Genomic DNA, 17,828 nt, shown 5'->3' on the forward strand with positions numbered 1-17,828 from the left:
TCACATGGCAGATCCTGGTCTAGGGGCCAAGAAGGAAGACAGACAGGGGCATCACCCTTGAGGCTGATTGTAGTGAGAACCATGAGCACTGCAGGACAGTGCAGTGCTGGAGATGCCGAAGGGTGCTAGAAGGAAACTCAGTTTAGGGGACAGGGAAGTGAGCCAGAGGCAGTGATCCTAGGAAGTTCCTCCCCGAGGAGATCACTGTGGAGCAGAGGTCTGAGCAGGAGTGAGTACGGATGAGCAGCTGAAAGCTCACTTAGCAGTGAGCCCAAGCTAAGTGAGGAGATGGGTGAAGGTAGAGCTTGGGTTGCCTTAGTAGGCTGGGTTCAGGGAATTGTGTTTGGGTTTTATTTGAAGTAGGAAGTAAGTCATGGATGGGTGGGTGTATGAGTCTGCTCAGGCTGCCATAACAGCGAAGCAGGTGGGTGGCTTAGATAACACAAGTTTATTTCCTCAGAGTTCTGGGGCTAGAAGTCTGAGATCAGGATGCTGGAGTGATTGGTTTCTTCTGAGAACTGGGAGGGAAGGCTCTCTTCCAGGCCCCTCCTTGGCTTGTGGGCGGCCGTCTTCTCCCTGTGTCTTCATGTCCTCTTCCCTCTGTGCATGATTGGGTCCAGATTTCTTCTTACGACACCCTCACATTGGAAGAGGCCCACCCTGATGACCTCATTTTACCTGGTTGTCTCTTTAAAGTCCTTCATTTTGAATATAGTCACATTCTGAGGAATGGAGGGGTTAGCCCTTCCATGTCAGAATTTTGGTGGGACCCAGTTCAGCACATAACAGGAGCCAAGAGTGAGGTGATCCTTTCTTGCACAAAACCTGGCAATGTCATGCTAAACAAGTGAAAATTAAAATATTTTAAATGTTTTCATTAACTTACTTGGATGATAAGAGAAAAGGGAATGGAGAGATGCAACTGGGAACTTAAACTTTGTTTCTGTTGTGTTGTTGTCTTCACTGGTGCCCCTGTTTTCCATGAAATGGTACATGTGAGACCAGATGCTCACTCTGGGTTGTTTGTATCCCACAGGATAGACGGGGGATATACCTTCCTAAAGCATGAATTTTAAGTTATTACCCACACTTAGAAAAATAAATATAAAGAATGTAAAGATGGTCTGCATTTTATGACCAAATAGTTGGGGCTTACAGTTGTCTGAGTGTCACCCAGTGGTTTCTCACTCGCCCTCTGCCAGTAAAAGCACTTTGGTGGAAAGAGCTGGAAAACACTGCTGTAAATGAATTTCCTTTCCTAACTGTTCAAATGCCCTTGTCTGTCCTTTTCCCTTTTCTCTCTTAGGCATGGGAGGCAGCACACCATCATGCCTTCCAAAGTCAACTACCAGGCAAACATCTGGGCTTTGAAGGAGGAGGGTTGTACACATGTCATAGTGACCACAGCTTGTGGCTCCTTGAGGGAGGAGATTCAGCCCGGCGATATCGTCATTATTGATCAGTTCATCGACAGGTGAGCAACCTTGTGAAACACTTCAGGCTCCTGTTGCTCATTCCCAGCTCAAATGGATGATATGTGGGAACTGGAAGAAGAAAGAGTGGGCAGGGCCACAGACTGGCTTAAAATTTTTTCTTGTGGGAGTTTCTATTTCTTTATAATTGACAAATAATAATTTTACATATTTCTGGGAGTAAAGTGATATTTGGTATATGTACACATTGAATAATGATAAATCACTAGTGAACATATCACTGCATATTATTATCATTTTTGGTGGTGAGAACATTTTTGATTTCTGCTTTCCTATTCACTATAAACACCATGCTGTACAGAGTATTACTAAGAAACTTACTCCTCTTGCCTTACTGAAATTTTGTCTCCTTTGACAAACATCCCTGATGTCCCCGTCCCCCAGCCTCAGATAACTGCTGTTTAACTCTCTACTTCTGTAAGCTGGTCTTTTATATAGCACGCAGGTCAATGAGGTCCTGCACTGCTTATCTCTCTGTATCTGCTTTATTGCATTTAGCATCATGTCCTCTGATTTCATCTGTGCTGTCACCAGTGAAAGACTTTTCTTCTTTTTTGTGGATGAATGGTATCCCATGGTGGATATTACCACATTTTGTTTATCCATTCATCCCTTGATGGACACTTAGTTTGATTCCATATCTGGACTATTGTGACAAGTATGGCAATGAACCTGAGAATGCACATCTCTTCAGCGTACTTATTTCAGTTCCACTGGATATGCACTTCATAGTATGATTGACAGATCACAAGATAAATCTGTTTTTGTGAACCTGCATTCTGTTTTCCAAAAATGACTGTACATTCCAACTAACAGTATAAACTGTTTCTACATCCTTGTTCTCATCTTTTTAATAAACTTAACATTTCTCTGGTAATTCATTATGTTGAGCATTTTTGTTCTACATATTTATTGGCCATTTGTAGGTCATCTTTTGAGAAGTGTCTATACAGGTTCTTTGCCCAATTTTTTTTTTTTTAATTTTTTTTTATTTTTTATTTTTTTGACAGGCAGAGTGGACAGTGAGAGAGAGAGACAGAGAGAAAGGTCTTCCTTTGCCGTTGGTTCACCCTCCAATGGCTGCCGTGGCCAGCGTGCTGCGGCCAGCGCACCGCGCTGATCCGATGGCAGGAGCCAGGTACTTATCCTGGTCTCCCATGGGGTGCAGGGCCCAAGCACTTGGGCCATCCTCCACTGCACTCCCTGGCTACAGCAGAGAGCTGGCCTGGAAGAGAGGCAACCGGGACATCTGGCACCTCGACTGGGACTAGAACCCGGTGTGCCGGTGCCGCAAGGCGGAGGATTAGCCTAGTGAGCCGCGGTGCCAGCTGCCCGATTTTTAATTGGGTTATTTTTTTTCCTTGCCGCTGAGTTGTTTGAATTCCTTATATATTTTGGATATTAACCCCTTAACAGATATACAGTTTGTAAATATTTTCTCCCAGTCTGTAGGTTGTCTTTTCATATTGTGGAAGTTTTTAAATATATACACAGTGGAAAAATAATCAAGAACTGTCATATGCCAGATTCCCAGCTTCAGTATTTATCAGTTCATTGCAGTTTATAACCTTAAAGAAATCTTTTTTTAAAAAAAATAATATCTCCTTAGTATTAGATGTGAATATCTAGGTAGTACTCTCATTTTCCCTATTGTCTTGCAGACTTTGTTTTATTATAGTTGACTGTTCAAAGGTGCAAGGAAAGTGCAACTAGTTGCAAATTTGTTAACATGCATACTTAATAACCCTGAGAGTCCAAAGGTTTCCACCCTCTTTCCTTTGTTTTCTTTTTTTCCTGTAGCTTCTCCCTACATTCTGGATTTTACTGGTTATATCCTTAACTGTCCCAGTGTCTTACCCTGTCCCTCATGCTTGCTTTAGACTGGCAGTTAGTTCTGGGGGCCTGATGAGAATCGGGTTTGAATTCTTAGCGAGAATTCTTCTTTCTTCATTATATCAGGAAATACTTCATATCCAGTTGTTTCTTCACAACTTTAAGTGGGTGTTTCAGGTGCTAGGAGTGTTTTGTTATACAAAGAATTTATTCTCCCCAAATAATCGAATAATAATGGACAGCCAGGTTCCTGGGCTTTTTTTTTTTTTTTTTTTTTTTTTTTTTTCACTTAGAAGTAGTTTAAGAAATCACAAAGGAAATATTAGGACCACCCATTCCTGGTAGAAAAAACCACTTCCCTGGGTGCTGTTGGTGGAGACAGAGCCTCTTGGACCAGAAGGGAGGAGTAGCACAAGCGAGCCATTTGCCTCCTACCACAACCCCCATCCTGTTACCCTGTCACCTCGGTCCATCCTGCTCCTCCCACCCAAGAGGCTGTCCTGCCTCTGCTGCTGTAGGAGAGGGAATTATGCAGTCTAGTTCTATGTTCAGTCCAATTCTGCGTATTCTGCCTTCCAAAGAGAGGGAGAGGTCTTCCATCTGCTGCTTTACTCCCAAAATGGCCACAATGGCTGGAGCTGAGCCGATTCAAAGCCAGGAGCTTCTTCCGGGTCTCCTATGTGGGTGCAGGGGCCCAACATCTTCTGCTTTCCTAGGCGCATTAGCAGGGAACTGGATCAGAAGTGGAACAGCCGAGACTTGAACTGGCACCCACATGGGATGCCAGTGCTGCAGGCAGAGACTTCACCTACGCCACAGCGCTGGCCCCCCAGAAGCATTCCTGACTGCTGACTGAATGAAACTGTTAGGTCAAACTATATGAAATTGCCCATTCTGTAGGTCAGTCATGGTTGAGTACTGGTATTTTCATGTGATTCCTCCTGATAAATAAAGAGATTGAAGTCATCACATACCTCTCACTCTACCTTTTATCTATTTGGTATCTGTCTTTTCCTCTAGAATAGAAGCCGTGTGAGGGTGTATTTGCAGTTTCTCCCCAACACCCACAACAGTGGTTTTTGAACCATTGAACATAGTCGTTTGAAGAGAGGGACAGGCAGGAGTTTGTAGTTAGGAAATGTTTTGATTGAAATCTCTCTGGCTGTCCAAGTCCATGTGTTTGGAGGTAATGACTTAAGAAAATGATTGTATCTGATGGCTTTAAAAAGCAGAATATAAGACTCCACATTCAGAGTGGCCCAGATTTATAAGACACTAGGATGATACTGGAAAGAAAAGTCCATCTTGGGTACAGGGTCTGGGATTAATTTGTTGCTTACGTGGTAGAACTGTACACTGTTGCCTTTCCTAAAACTTTTCTCTGGTGGTAAATACAGATGTTTCATACACTGCCGCTTTTAAGAACACAGTTAGGCCCAGAAATACAGAAACTCAAAAGAGAACTGGTGCTGCCATCAGATCTAGTTTCATTCTGACTTGGCACCTCTTAGCCATGTAGCTTTAAGATCCTCTGGTGCCTGTTTTCTTTCTGTGAGCCATGTGTGGATAATCTGCCTCCTCATGAAAACCTTTTCTTAGATCCAGCGTGTTACCTGCTCAATAGCTAGGTACCGCTACCAAGAGTATGAGCACAGTGGCTGTGCAAGCAAAGATCTACTGAAAGGAAGATCCCTCCTGGAATGGAATTCAGGGTGAAATCTCAATTTTTATATGAATTGCATATTGCAGTGATAACACTGTAGAAACATTAGGTTACATAAGATTCTAAAGATCATTTTACCTGTTGCTCTTCTATCTTTTTAATGTGGCCACTAGGAATTCTAAAATGATGTACGTGGCTCCTGTCATTTTGCTCTTAGACGGGATCTTTTTTTTTTTTTTTTAAGATTTATTTATTTATTTGAAAGTCAGAGTTACACACAGATAGGAGAGGCAGAGAAAGAGAGAGAAAGAAGTCTTCTATCTGCTGTTTCACACCACAGATGGCTGCAACAGCTGAAGCTGTGTCTATCCGAAGCCAGGAGTTTCCTCCGGGTCTCCCACTTGGATGCAGGAGCCCGAGGAATTGGGCCATATTCTACTGCTTTCCCAGGCCATAGCAGAGAGCTAGATCAGAAGTGGAATAGGCCGGCGACACAGCTCAATAGGCTAATCCTCCACCTAGTGGCGCTGGCACAATGGGTTCTAGTCCCGGTCAGGGCGCCGGATTCTTTCCCAGTTGCCCCTCTTCCAAGCCAGCTCTCTGCTGTGGCCCGGGAAGGTAGTGGAGAATGGCCCAAGTGCTTGGGCCCTGCACTCCATGGGAGACCAGGAGAAGCACCTGGCTCCTGCCTTCGGATCAGCGCGCCAGCCGGGGCAGCCATTGGAGGGTGAACCAACGGCAAAGGAAGACCTTTCTCTCTGTCTCTCTCTCACTATCCACTCTGCCTGTCAAAAAAAAAAAAGAAGAAGAAGAAGTGGAACAGCCAGGACTCAAACCAGCGCCCATATGGAATGCTGACACTGCCGGCGGCGGCTTTACCTGCTACACCACGGTGTGCTGGCCCCCTGAATAGCATCTTCCAGGTTATCTTTCCCTTGACTGAGCTCCATGGCTTTATGTTAACGAGGCTGGGCATGTGTAAGATTCACAAAGGTGTGTTTGAACATCCCGTAGGAAGAGAATCAGAACTTTTTCACCTCGTGGGTAATGCCCTGTACGTGTGGTGCTGACAGCACATTACTTTCTTTTATGATTAATGTATTTATTTATTTGAAAGAGTGAGAGAGATCTCCCGTCTGCTGGTTTGCTCCCCAGATGGCCACAATAGCTGGGGCAGGGCTAGGACTTGTCCAGGCTGAAGCCAGGAGCCAGGAACTTCATTGTGGTGTTGGACTTGGGCTATCCTCTTCTGCTTTTCCTAGGCCACTGGGAAATCCATGTAACTGGATTGTAAGTGGATCAACCAGGACACTAACGGGGGCACATATGGGATGCCAACATTGCAAGCGGCAGCTTTACCCACTGTGCTGCAATGCCGGCCCCCACATTTCCTAATAACATGAATCTTGGCATGTGTTGAGGCAGTTGCCTGATACTTCCATTTGGTGCTGTCATAAGGCATGAGTGGTGGACTAGAAGCTGTGCTGTGTGCAACCGGAAGTTGCCAGAGCCATACCCACATCCTCAAGTTGTCTGATGCAGCCCAGTGGACTTGAGAGCTTCAGGGCACAGGCAGAGGCAGTCACTGAGGAGGTCTTGTCCTGGCTCTGGTCTTGGGCAGATGCCTCCACCTACCTGGCTCTCAGTCCCTGCTTGAGAATGAGGGTTGAATGAACTGCACCATCTCTCAGGCCCCTTTTCCCTGCACTGCCTGTGTGCCTTCTGCAGGGCTGACCTAGAAACACATTGGCCTGTACCTATAATTTTGCCAGCACATTGTCCCAGAAAAAAAGATCTCATCCTAAAGAGGTCTTGTAAGGCTTACAGGGATTCTTTGAATCTGTATGTGAGAAGTTTGGCAGAATTGGAACAGAATAATATGGCGGAAGGAAAGCACACTGCTTTCGGTTCTCACTGTGCCCAGCGTGGGTGGGTTGGGGGCCCAGCCTGTAGTGTCAGCCATGCTCTGCATACCTGAGAGATCATTAAGGCTTAGGAATGAAAGGTGGCTCTGCTCTCTGGGGTTCTTTATAGAAACATTAAATTTCTACTCAATTAAATATACTCTAGAAGGAATCTAAGAAGGCTGGAAGTTGTTTTTTGTTTTTTTTTTTTTTAATTTTTTTTTTATTTGACAGGTAGAGTTATAGACAGTGAGAGAGACGGAGAGAAAGGTCTTCCTTCTGTTGGTTCACTCCTCAAATGGCCGCCACGACCGGTGCTGCACTGATCAGAAGCCAGGAGCCAGGTACTTCTCCTGGTCTCCCACGCGGGTGCAGGGGCCCAAGGACCTGGGCCATCCTCCACTGCACTCCCGGGCCACAGCAGAGAACTGGACTGGAAGAGGAACAACCAGGACAGAATCCAGCGCCTATATAGGATGCAGGCGCCACAAGCGGAGGATTAACCAAGTGAGCCACGGCGCCGGCCCTGGAAGTTCTTTTAAGAAAATAGAGTTGGGGCCAGCATTGTGGTGCCGCAGGTTAAACTGTCACTTGTGACACCAGCATCCTATATTGGACCGCCAGTTCAAGTCCTGGATATTCCACTTCAGATCCAACTCCAGCTCCCTGTCAATATGCCTGGGAAGGCAGCAGAATACTTGGGTCTCTTCCACCCACATGGGAGACTCAGTTGGATTTCCAGGCTCTGGCTTCTGCCTGGACTAACCCAAGCCCTGTGCCATCTGGAAAGTGAACCAGCAGGTGGTAACTCAGTCATTCTCTCTCTCCTTCTCTATCTCTTTCTCTCTTTCACTCACTCAATCTGCCTTTCAAATCTTTAAAAAATAAATAAATAAAGTTAGAGGTGTGGGCATTTGGCTCATGGGTTAAGGGGCACTTGGAACGTTCATATCCCACATTAGAATACTTGGCTCAAGCCCGGACTTTTGTGGGCATTTGGGGAGTGGAGCTTTCTCTGTCTCAAAATGAATGGAAAAAATTTAATTAACTATTTTTTAAAAGAAATAAAATAGGGTCATTCTTTTCTAAAAACTTTTTTTTTTTTTTTGCTCTTTCACACTGCATTCCTACTTGCAAGACTGAAAAGTCTAGGAATGAGAAAAGGGGAGTCATGAGTGCATCTGTCCTAGAGAAAGCAGGGCAGCACACCAAGTGGCTGGAGCAGGAGTTCCAAGAATGTTTGGTGTTTGTGGTCAGTCCTTGTGTCTATCTCTCAAACATGCAAGAAAACATACTAGACATTTGAAGTAAAGATAATCTTTTTTCATTTGTGGCTAAGGCTGCTATGGAAAGCAAAATATTTCTTGATCTAGAACTGAAATGCCACATTCTCCCATTTTTGTAGCAGGTTTCCCAACTCTTGAGCTCTTTGTGTGAGGTTGTTTACAAACCAAGCACTAAAGGTAGGAAAATAGGAATTCATACCAAGAACTCACGGGGAGCTTATCCACAGTAGGTGTCGTTAGTACCTTATGCCTCCTGCTCTGTTGGATTTGGAAAATCCATCATTGCCCTTCCAGAAGGTCTCCATTGTTGGGGCTGGCGTAGTGGGTAAAGCCACCATTTGTGATGCCAGCATCCAGTATGGGTGCTGGTTTGTATCCCAGCTGCTCCACTCCAATTCAGCTCCCTGCTAATGGCCTAGGAACAGCAGCAGAAGATGGCCCACGCACTGGACACCTGCCATGCCTGTGGGAGAGGCCCACTTCTGGCCGTTGCAGCCATCTGGGGAGTATACCAGTGGGTGGAAGGAAGATCTCTCTGTCTCTGCTCTCTCTGTAACTGTGACTTTAAATAAATAAAGCCTTAAAATAAATACATATATGTAAAATAAGGTCCCCATTGTCAGAGCCATAATGCATTTGACCTCTGAGGATAGAACATGATTGGGAGTAGAATTTGTTCTACTTTGTGGCAGTGATTAAATAATCCCCTTAGGCCGGTGCCATGGCTCACTAGGCTAATCCTCCGCCTAGCGGCGCCAGCACACCGGGTTCTAGTCCCGGTCAGGGCGCCGGATTCTGTCCTGGTTGCCCCTCTTCCAGGCCAGCTCTCTGCTGTGGCCCGGGAGTGTAATGGAGGATGGCCCAAGTGCTTGGGCCCTGCACCCACATGGGAGACCAGGAGAAGCACCTGGCTCCTGCCTTCGGATCAACGCAGTGCGCCGGCCGCGGCGGCCATTGGAGGGTGAACCAACGGCAAAGGAAGATCTTTCTCTGTCTCTCTCTCTCTCTCACTGTCCACTCTGCCTGTCAAAAAAATTAATTAATTAAAAAAATTAAAAATAAATAAAATAAATAATCCCCTTAAACAGGTAACAGAATTTGACCTGTTAACTGTGCTATGAAAGTTCCCATGCTATTTATACAAGATTCATAATTTTGGGGTTTCTTTTCTGTGGTCTCCACCCTTGTATGCACAGGGCACACCTGGCTTACTATGTTCCCTTTAGTGAATTAAACTGAGATGTTTTGTAAGTGAGGGGAGAAGAAATGGACTCATAAAGAAGTCAAAGTAGATGGCCTTTCTCAGAATCTGGCTTTGCCCTGTGTAACAGGGACAGCATTCTGAAAGCTCAGCTACTCTCATGGTTCCAGGTAAGGTTTTTAAATAGTTTTTCCATTAAGCTTCACATGTCTGTATTAGTCAGCTTTTTATTACTGTATTCACATATCTAAGGCTGACTGACTTTGTAAAGACAGGAGGTTCATTTTGGCTCACCGTTCTTGGAGGGGCAAGGTCTTGGGCCCCATCTGGTGATGGCCTTGCTGACAGTGCCTCTGTGTAACAGAACATCACAGAGCAGGCACCAGGGAGCATGCATGCCTGTGATCCATCTGTCCCAAAACCACCAGGATTCAATCCCGGGGGCTCCTCCCTAACAACCTAACCCAATCTAATCACTTTCCTAAGGCCTCACCTCTGAATACTCTCATAGCACGGTGAACATAAGGGAGACAGGTACCCAAACTGTAACAGTGTGTTTTCACCCTGACATCTCTGGGCCTTCTGTGTCTATTTGCTAGTGTCCAGGGAGCAGCTAGGGGAACCACCTTTCAAATTACTTGCTGATTGGTTCTATGCTTACCTCCTCTCTCAATGGTGACCCTCATTTCTACAAAAGGCTCTCAAGCTGCAATGTCCTTTAGGCCTAGCAGGATCTGTAATGGGTATTTTAAGCAGCTCAGTATTTGTCATACTTTCTCCTGTCTGTGGCTTAGCAAGAGCCGTGAGGAATCCTAACCAAATCCTAAGGTAAAACTTAGATGAATTCAGAAGGATGGCTGTGTATTTGCCTGGCCTTTGTTCTGGTTTTTCCTGTCAGCCTTGCAGCTCAAGGCCTGACCCCTTTCTAATCCCCACACTCACCTACCTTTTAAAGTTTGACGTGAATGATACATTAGAAAGTGATGCTTAGGGATGATTTCTAATAAGAATTTTTGCCACTGGAGGAAAGCAAGACCATTTCCCCCACTACTTGTTTTCTTCACAGCATGAAGCATTTTGTTGTCTCTTCCTGTTTTCCTTGTGTACGTGGGCCCTCTATTTCCTAACCTGGTTTTTACCAGATATTTCTACACACTTATTTGGATGGGAGAACTGATGATGTGGCCTTTCTTTCACCCCAAAGTACTAACTCTCCATGCTGTGCAGGGCACATAGGTAGGCAATAACAGCAGTTTTTATAGAAGAATTCCTCTTTGCCATCTGTCCTCATTATTATAGGGATTCAGTTCACCATAGTTATGATACAAGTATAAACAGGAATGCCTATATCTGTAAACGGTTTGAAAGATGCCCACATGATGTTATATTAAGTCTAAAACAAGAAAGACCTGGGGCAGATGTCTTGGTGCAGTGGGCTAACTCACCACTTGTGACACAGCATTTCATATCAACGTGCCGGTTTGAGTCCTGGCTGCTCCACTTTGCACCTAGGAAGGCAGTCTTGAGTCCCCACCACCCATGTTGGAGACCCAGATGGAGTTTCAGGATCCTGGCTTTGGCCTAGCCCAGTACCAGCTGTTGCAGGTTTGGGGAGTGGACCAGCTGAGAGAAGATATTTCCCTCTCTGTATAATTTTGCCTTTCAAATAAATAAATAAATAAATAAACCGTTAGTATCTACTACAATGCTTGTGTCACTCTCAGAAGTATCTCAAGGTGAAACTGAACATACCAGTAAGGAAAAAGATGAGATTTCTTTAAAAAAAATTATTATTTATTTATTTATTTATTTGAAAGTCCAAGTTACACAGAAGGAGTGACAGAAGTAGAGAGATCTTCCATCCACTGGTTCACTTCTCAGATGGCCTCAACAGCCAACATTGGGCCTATCTGAAGCCAGGGACCAGGAGCTTCCTCCAGGTCTCCCACATGGGTGGCAGGGGCTCAAGTACCTGGGCCATCTTCCACTGCTTTTCCCTGGCCATTAGCTGGAGCTGGATAGAAACGGGAGCAGCTGGGATTCAAACAGGTACCCATATAGGATGCTGGTGCTGCAGGCGGCAGCTTTACCTGCTATGCCACAATGCCAGCCCCAGATGAAATTTCTTTTAAATAGTGGCTTTATCCACGGGTGATCACTGACATAAATAAGAGTGTCAATTGTTAAATCAACAACAGGAATCACTGTGCACTTGCTCCCCTTGTAGGACCTCTGTCCTTAATGTGTTGTACTATCAGAATTAATAGTAAAACTAGTCTTCAAACAGTACTTTATACTTTGTGTATTTTTGTGGGTGTAAACTGTTGAAATCTTTACTTAGTATAGAGTTGATCTTTTGTATATAAAGATAATTAAAAATGAATCTTAATGAAGAATGGGATGGGAGAGTGAGTAGGAGGTGGTGGGCGGAGTGGGGGTGGGAGGACAGGTATGGGGGGGAAGAACAGCTATAATCCAAAAGTCGTACTTATGGAATTTATATTTATTAAATAAAAGCTTTCTATTTTAAAAAGTGGGCTTTATGAGGAATATTTTGCAGGTAGGACCTTTTTTTTTTTTCTCCAATGGGAAAAATACAACCAAAGAATGAAGATTGTTGCGATCAGGGTACGAATCCTAGCGCAGGCGGTTTCTGTAAAATGCGGTTAGCACGTTGGCCTCTTTGCGCGGGCGGCCACTGGTTAGGTTCTGCTTAAAGAATGCAGTGCAGGAAGCCCCAGCCTGGAAGTGAGGACATCCAGAATTCTTGCCTGGCTCTGCCCCCAAATTCCTTTGTCCCTTGGTGTCCTCATTTGCTAAATGAGGGAGTTGGATTGACTCCTGAGGATTCTGGTGTCCTCCCTCTTCAGATTATTTTTCTGTAACTATTTTCTTGCTAGAAGAATTGGGAGAGGTCTTGGTGCATTTTTGTGATGCAGTCTTACTCATCAGGAAAGTCCCGCTGTAAACACAGTGCTGAAGGATCAGTTATGTCCGTTTATTTCCCCCTCCCAAAGAGACAGCCCTGTCTTGGGCTTCCCCCATGACGTCATCCTGTAAAGCACTGGCCCCATGGCGGGAGTGTGCTCTGATATCGAGTCCCTCCCCAGTCTCTCCATCTCTTCCGCCAGGGAGTGGGTTCTTTGCTTTTTATTTACTTGAACAACAAAGGAAAAGAGAGAGACAGATCTTTTATCTTTGATTCACTCCTTAAATGCTCTCAACAGTCAGGGCTGAGCCAGGCTGAAACCAGGAGCCCAGAACTCAGTCCAGGTCTCTCATGTGAATGGCAAGAACCCAAGTACTTGAGCACCATCCACTGCCTCCCACGGTGCACATGAGCAAGAAGCTGGCATTGAAACAGATCTGAGACTGGAACCCAGCTACCCTGAGATGAGATGCAGGCATCCCAAGCAGCAATTAACTACTGCACTAACTACCTGTTGAGGGGGGAGGGGACGGGGGGACAGGGAGCAGTTCTGATGACCAGAAATGGCTCCTGGTGGAGAATTCCACAGAGGGCCTGGGCTTTACTCTTCCTGCCATCCTGTCAGCAGCTGTCAGTGACCCTCACATTCTCAAAGCTTCCTGACCATCTCCCTCCCTTTTAACTGAGAACGTCACCTCCAACCTGATAGAGGAAAGCCAAGCCATCAGGCATACACTCTCAGTCTCCCTCCCTCTAGTTACTTGCATCCCTTTCTTCTTTGTCAGCTTCCTGCTACAGCTGTCCTGGAAGTGGGGCCACCCACCTGCCTGTACGAGGTTCATTCTCACGTTCTACTCCATAGCCTAGCTGTGTTACTACCTCCTTATTATGCATCCTGTTATAAAAAATGCCAAGCTACCAGTGTTTGAGTTCCTACTAAGTGCTGCCCACAGTCCCATTGGTTGTGTACAGTGATCATCTCTGCAGTCTATAGGTGAGGACAGTTCAGCCCAGAAATGCCTGTCAGTGGGACCTGTGGGAACTGAACTCAGGTTAGTTTCCCAAGCCAGCTACCTCAACTACCTTCATCTATATCACTCCAGCTCCTATTTTCCCTCTGATAGTACTGGCTGTCAGATACAGGGTGAGGTCTCAGAGATGACTAAATCTTGAATGACAAAATTTGAAACTGCTATAATCCAAAAGTTGTACCTATGAAATTTATATTTACTAAAATTCTATAAAAAAATTTTGAAGTATCTCCCATGATTGTCAGTGCCTCCCACTCCCACTTCTGTGAATGCCACCTCTGTCCTTGGTAAGTTGGTAACACTGTGGCATGGCCTTCCACTCAGTGGTTATTGCACAGATCTGTCATCTAGTCAGTCTAAACTGTGCCATTTTGTCACATGTGCAGGTTATGAACCCACCCTGTCTCTACGGTCTGCCCTATTCTTATTGGTATCAGTTCTTCCCATCCCATTCATCCTTCTCTCCAACTTGACCTCAGAGCTGGTTTCCATGCTCCTCCTGGTGAAAATATAAAGCAAGAGACCGTCACAAAAGTGCTGGAAACCAAGCACCTGCTACCCTTTGAAGGGCTTGCCCTAGAATCTGACCTGATCCTCAGAGTTGAGACTGAGCAGCCATCAGCACCAGTTCATATCCAGCCTTGCCCAGGGAGAAGTGATGCCCTAACAAGTTGTTATATAGAAGACTCAACTCTTCCTGTAGTTGGATGTGAGTTTTTCTTAGCTTCTTTCATCTCTGATGTTAAAGGTGTTTAACATATGTTTTAAAATGTCTTGTCACCTTAGTGGTAATTTCTTCTAGGGCTTTTGTACTTAACCCCAGTTGATTGTTCATTTCTCCCTTTCCGATAAAATATTAATGTTTACTGTCTGGCCACTGTGGTCTTTTGAAAGTAAAATCACATCATCTCTGGACAATTCCAAAGTAAAAATATTGAGCTCTTAGCTCCTTCTGATTAATGGGACAGACTTGTCCTACTTGCTGCTCCTTTTCTTTCCATGTTAAAATTTCCTCTGTCTCATTTCTGCCCATGTACTTTATTGCTGGACACCCTGAATGTCTTTCAAATGACGCTAGTAGAATCACTTCCCCAAAACCATCCTCCTTTATGTGTGGCCGTTCCATTCTGCCAGTGAATTAATTGACTCACGTTCCTGCCTGTTGGGGCTTGTTGTGGACAAGGTTCTGAAACCTCCTGAAATGTTGTTAGGCCCTGGTAACAACTCATATAACCACTGTTAGAGGAGATGTTTGGACTCTTTTTTAAGATTTATTTTATTTGAAAGGCAGAGTGACAGAGAGGTAGAGGCAGAGAAGAGAGTGGAGTATTCAATCCACTGTTTCACTCCCCAAATGGCCAAAGCAGCTAGAGCTGGGCTGATCTGAAGCCAGGAGCCAGGAGCTTCTTCCGGGTCTCCCATGCGGGTACAGGGGCCCAAGGAGTTGGGCCATCTTCTACTGCTTTCCCAGGCCGTAGCAGAGAGCTGGATCGGAAATAGAGCAACTGGGACTTGAACCAGTGTCCATATGGGATGCTGGCACTGTAGGCGGTGGCTTTACCTGCTACGTATGGCACAGCACCAGCCCCAGGACCCTTTTCTAAGTCAGTCTGATGCATTATTCAAGCATAAATATGCATGCCTCTCCAACCAGCCTGGTGCATTTTGCAAACCCAAAAATAAAAGCAACAAATGGTGCATTTTTGGAGATGTGTCTACTAAGATGTGTGCATATTGTTTCCCACATGAGCAGCCTAAGGCAGTCATTTGAACAGCCATCCTGTGAAATGTCATGAAATTGTGAATCGATTTGATGAAGCTAGATCCGTTGATCTGGAGACATGCCCACAATACTTATGAAGATGCTTAGTAAAACTACTTTTTATAGCCCTTACTTTGCTTTTGACGTTGCTAATTATGCCAGCAATAGGAAGCATCCTCTGCATGCCTTTTTATCTCCTTTCACAGAAGAGAAAATTGAAGCCCAAAGGGATTCTCATCAACACCTGTATCATAGCTAGGATTTTTTGTTGTTGTTCTTGCACTGCTGTTTAACAAGACTTCATGAAAATCAATAGAAACGAGAATGGGGAAGCTGTGTAATCGTGTTTATCGAGCAGTCTCACCTTACTGGGATTTAAGCATCCACTGGTATTTCCCCCTTTCATATGCTGCCATAGCAGTGACGGACATTTGTGAGACCAGAGCAGTGGGAGGGTAGGAATGAAGTGCGTCAAGATTTTCAACTTCTTCCTTCCTTCTGGTTGATGGACAGATTCATCCCCACTCCTTCTCCATTGCTGTGCATGTCAGAATTTCCCCTCTCTCTCATCTCCATTCATGTACATCCTTGCTAGACTGAGAATCTTGTAAATGGCATTGGTAGAATCACTTCCCCAAAAACCACTCTCCTTTGTTTTGGCCATTTAAGCGCTGCCAGTAAAGCAGTTGATTTGGCATTCCTGCATGTTGGGGCTTGTTGTGGCCATGGACCATGTTTTGAAACCACTGCAGAGGTGTGTGGCTGTGTTGTTTCCTCTGGAGGACAGGTGTTTTCCCTCAGTTTGTTTGAAAGGGAAAAATATTAATAAATGGCTGTCTTCAAGCCGATTCAAGAGTCTGGTTTCAAGAAACAACCAACCAGGCAGACTTCCTCTGGGCTTTTCTTTTTCTGTTACACGTCTTGCCGTTGCACAACATACCTTTGTCTCCTTCACTCCTCCCTGGGAGTCTCTTGTTCTTTTATGCACTATTCTCAGCATATTCCCTGCTTGGCAACCTTGGCCACTTTTCAGGGGCCCTTGACTTGAGGCCCATCAGGGTGCATCGTGTGAGGCACAGCAACAGCTTGCATAATACTCTGGCCAAGCATGTGCTTCATTCTCTCATTTCAGTCCCCACATGCACTGTATTATTCCCATTTCAAATATGAGGAAGCTGATAGGGAGCGGCAGAGAGGGCAGAGGGACTTTCCCAGAGGCCCACAGCTGGTGAGTGTAAAACCAGCCAGATCAGTCAGTCCCCTGAAGTCTCTGTTTCCCAGTAAGATCCAAAGCTAAAGGGAGGTAAAATTGGTGTCCTTGCCCAGCGAGGAGGGTTTACTGATTGAAGCAAAACTAGGAGGCAGGCTCATCTGGCTGTGAGAGCTCTGTGCAGTCTGGGCTGGTGGTGCGCTGGTCTTTCCAAGTTTCTTCGCCTACCCACTCCCCACTTCTGGTGAGGTCTCCATGAGGTCTGTGAAGTGTACATCCTGCAATGTATTCACTTACAGTGTACTGTCGTTTGGTGTGGGCTCTTCAGGGCTGGTTTGGAGAGGGAGAAACCAATAGTATAACTGTTTTGATACTGAATTTTGACCATAAGGATCTCTTTGAAATAAAAAAGTGTCCCCCCCCCCAAAAGTAAGGGATGGACCTTCAGCATAAGTTCTTTATTACTGTAGAAACCATAGCCGAGTTAGCCACATCTCAAACCACCAAAGCATGTGTGTTATGTGCATTGCTGATGCAAGAAATTATCACAAACATAGTGACTTAACACAAATTTATTATCTTACAGTTGTGTAGATTAGGAGTCTAACATGGGTCTCAGTGGGGTTTAAAAAAAGAGTCTGAGCAGCTGCATTCCATTCGCAGGCTTCGACTTTGCCCTTGGCCACCAACATTCTTGGCTCCTGGCCCTCATCAACCTTCAGAGCCAGCAATAGTGGAATGAGTCTGAATTACATTTCATCACTGTGACACTGACACTTCTACCTTCCTCCACCACATGAAAGGACTCTTCAGATGGCATTTCTCCTACCCAGTTAATCCAGAATAATCTTTCTATTTTATGGTAGACAAGTAAGGCAACATATTTGCAGGTTCTAGAGGTTAACATGTGGACCTCTTGGGGCAGCAATCCCAATCATGAAGACTATGCTCATGAAATCCACGCATAATTTTTTTGAAATAAATATATATCTTTCATGAACCTTTTGAAGTATCCTGGCAGGTAGGCAGGCCTTGAAGAAGCATTTCTTTTATTTCATTATTTTTTTAAGATTTATTTTAATTTATTTGAAAGGCAGAATGACAGAGGCAGAGACAAAGAGATCTTCCATCCATTGGTTCACTCCCCAAATAGCCATGATGGTTTTGGCTGGACCAGGTCAAAGCCAGGAGGCAGGAACTCCATTCTGGTTTCCCACGTGGCTGCAGGGGTCCAAGTACTTGGACCATGTTCTGCTGCTTTCCCAGGCACATTAGCAGAGAGCTGGATCAGAAGCAGAGTATCTGGGACTTTAACATTCTGACACAAGATACAGCTTCACAAGTAGCAGCTTAACGCATTGTGCCACAGTGCCAGCCCAGAGAGGCACTTCATACCTGCACCTTTCTGGTATCTTCACAGGATATGCTGGCCCAGTATTTTGAGGATTTTGAAGCTGTCACTGCCTTCCTAGGGCCACCCTCTTCACTTCCCTCATACAAGGTTGAATGCTCTGAG

The 17,828-nt window shown here is 45.1% G+C and overlaps 1 protein-coding gene across 2 annotated transcripts in view; it reads left to right on the forward strand.

The window, feature by feature from the left end:
* Positions 1-17,828, forward strand: part of MTAP (methylthioadenosine phosphorylase) — a 54,846-nt gene that overhangs the window by 19,530 nt on the left and 17,488 nt on the right. For both annotated transcript variants that reach the window (XM_002707965.6, XM_089317832.1), the window contains exon 4: positions 1,307-1,474. In XM_002707965.6, coding sequence (XP_002708011.1) covers positions 1,307-1,474 — 168 coding nt within the window. The remainder of the gene's footprint in view (positions 1-1,306; positions 1,475-17,828) is intronic.

Source organism: Oryctolagus cuniculus, chromosome 1, assembly GCF_051225735.1.
Source record: "Oryctolagus cuniculus isolate XC-2025 breed Fujian yellow rabbit chromosome 1, ASM5122573v1, whole genome shotgun sequence".
Taxonomy (NCBI): Eukaryota; Metazoa; Chordata; class Mammalia; order Lagomorpha; family Leporidae; genus Oryctolagus; species Oryctolagus cuniculus.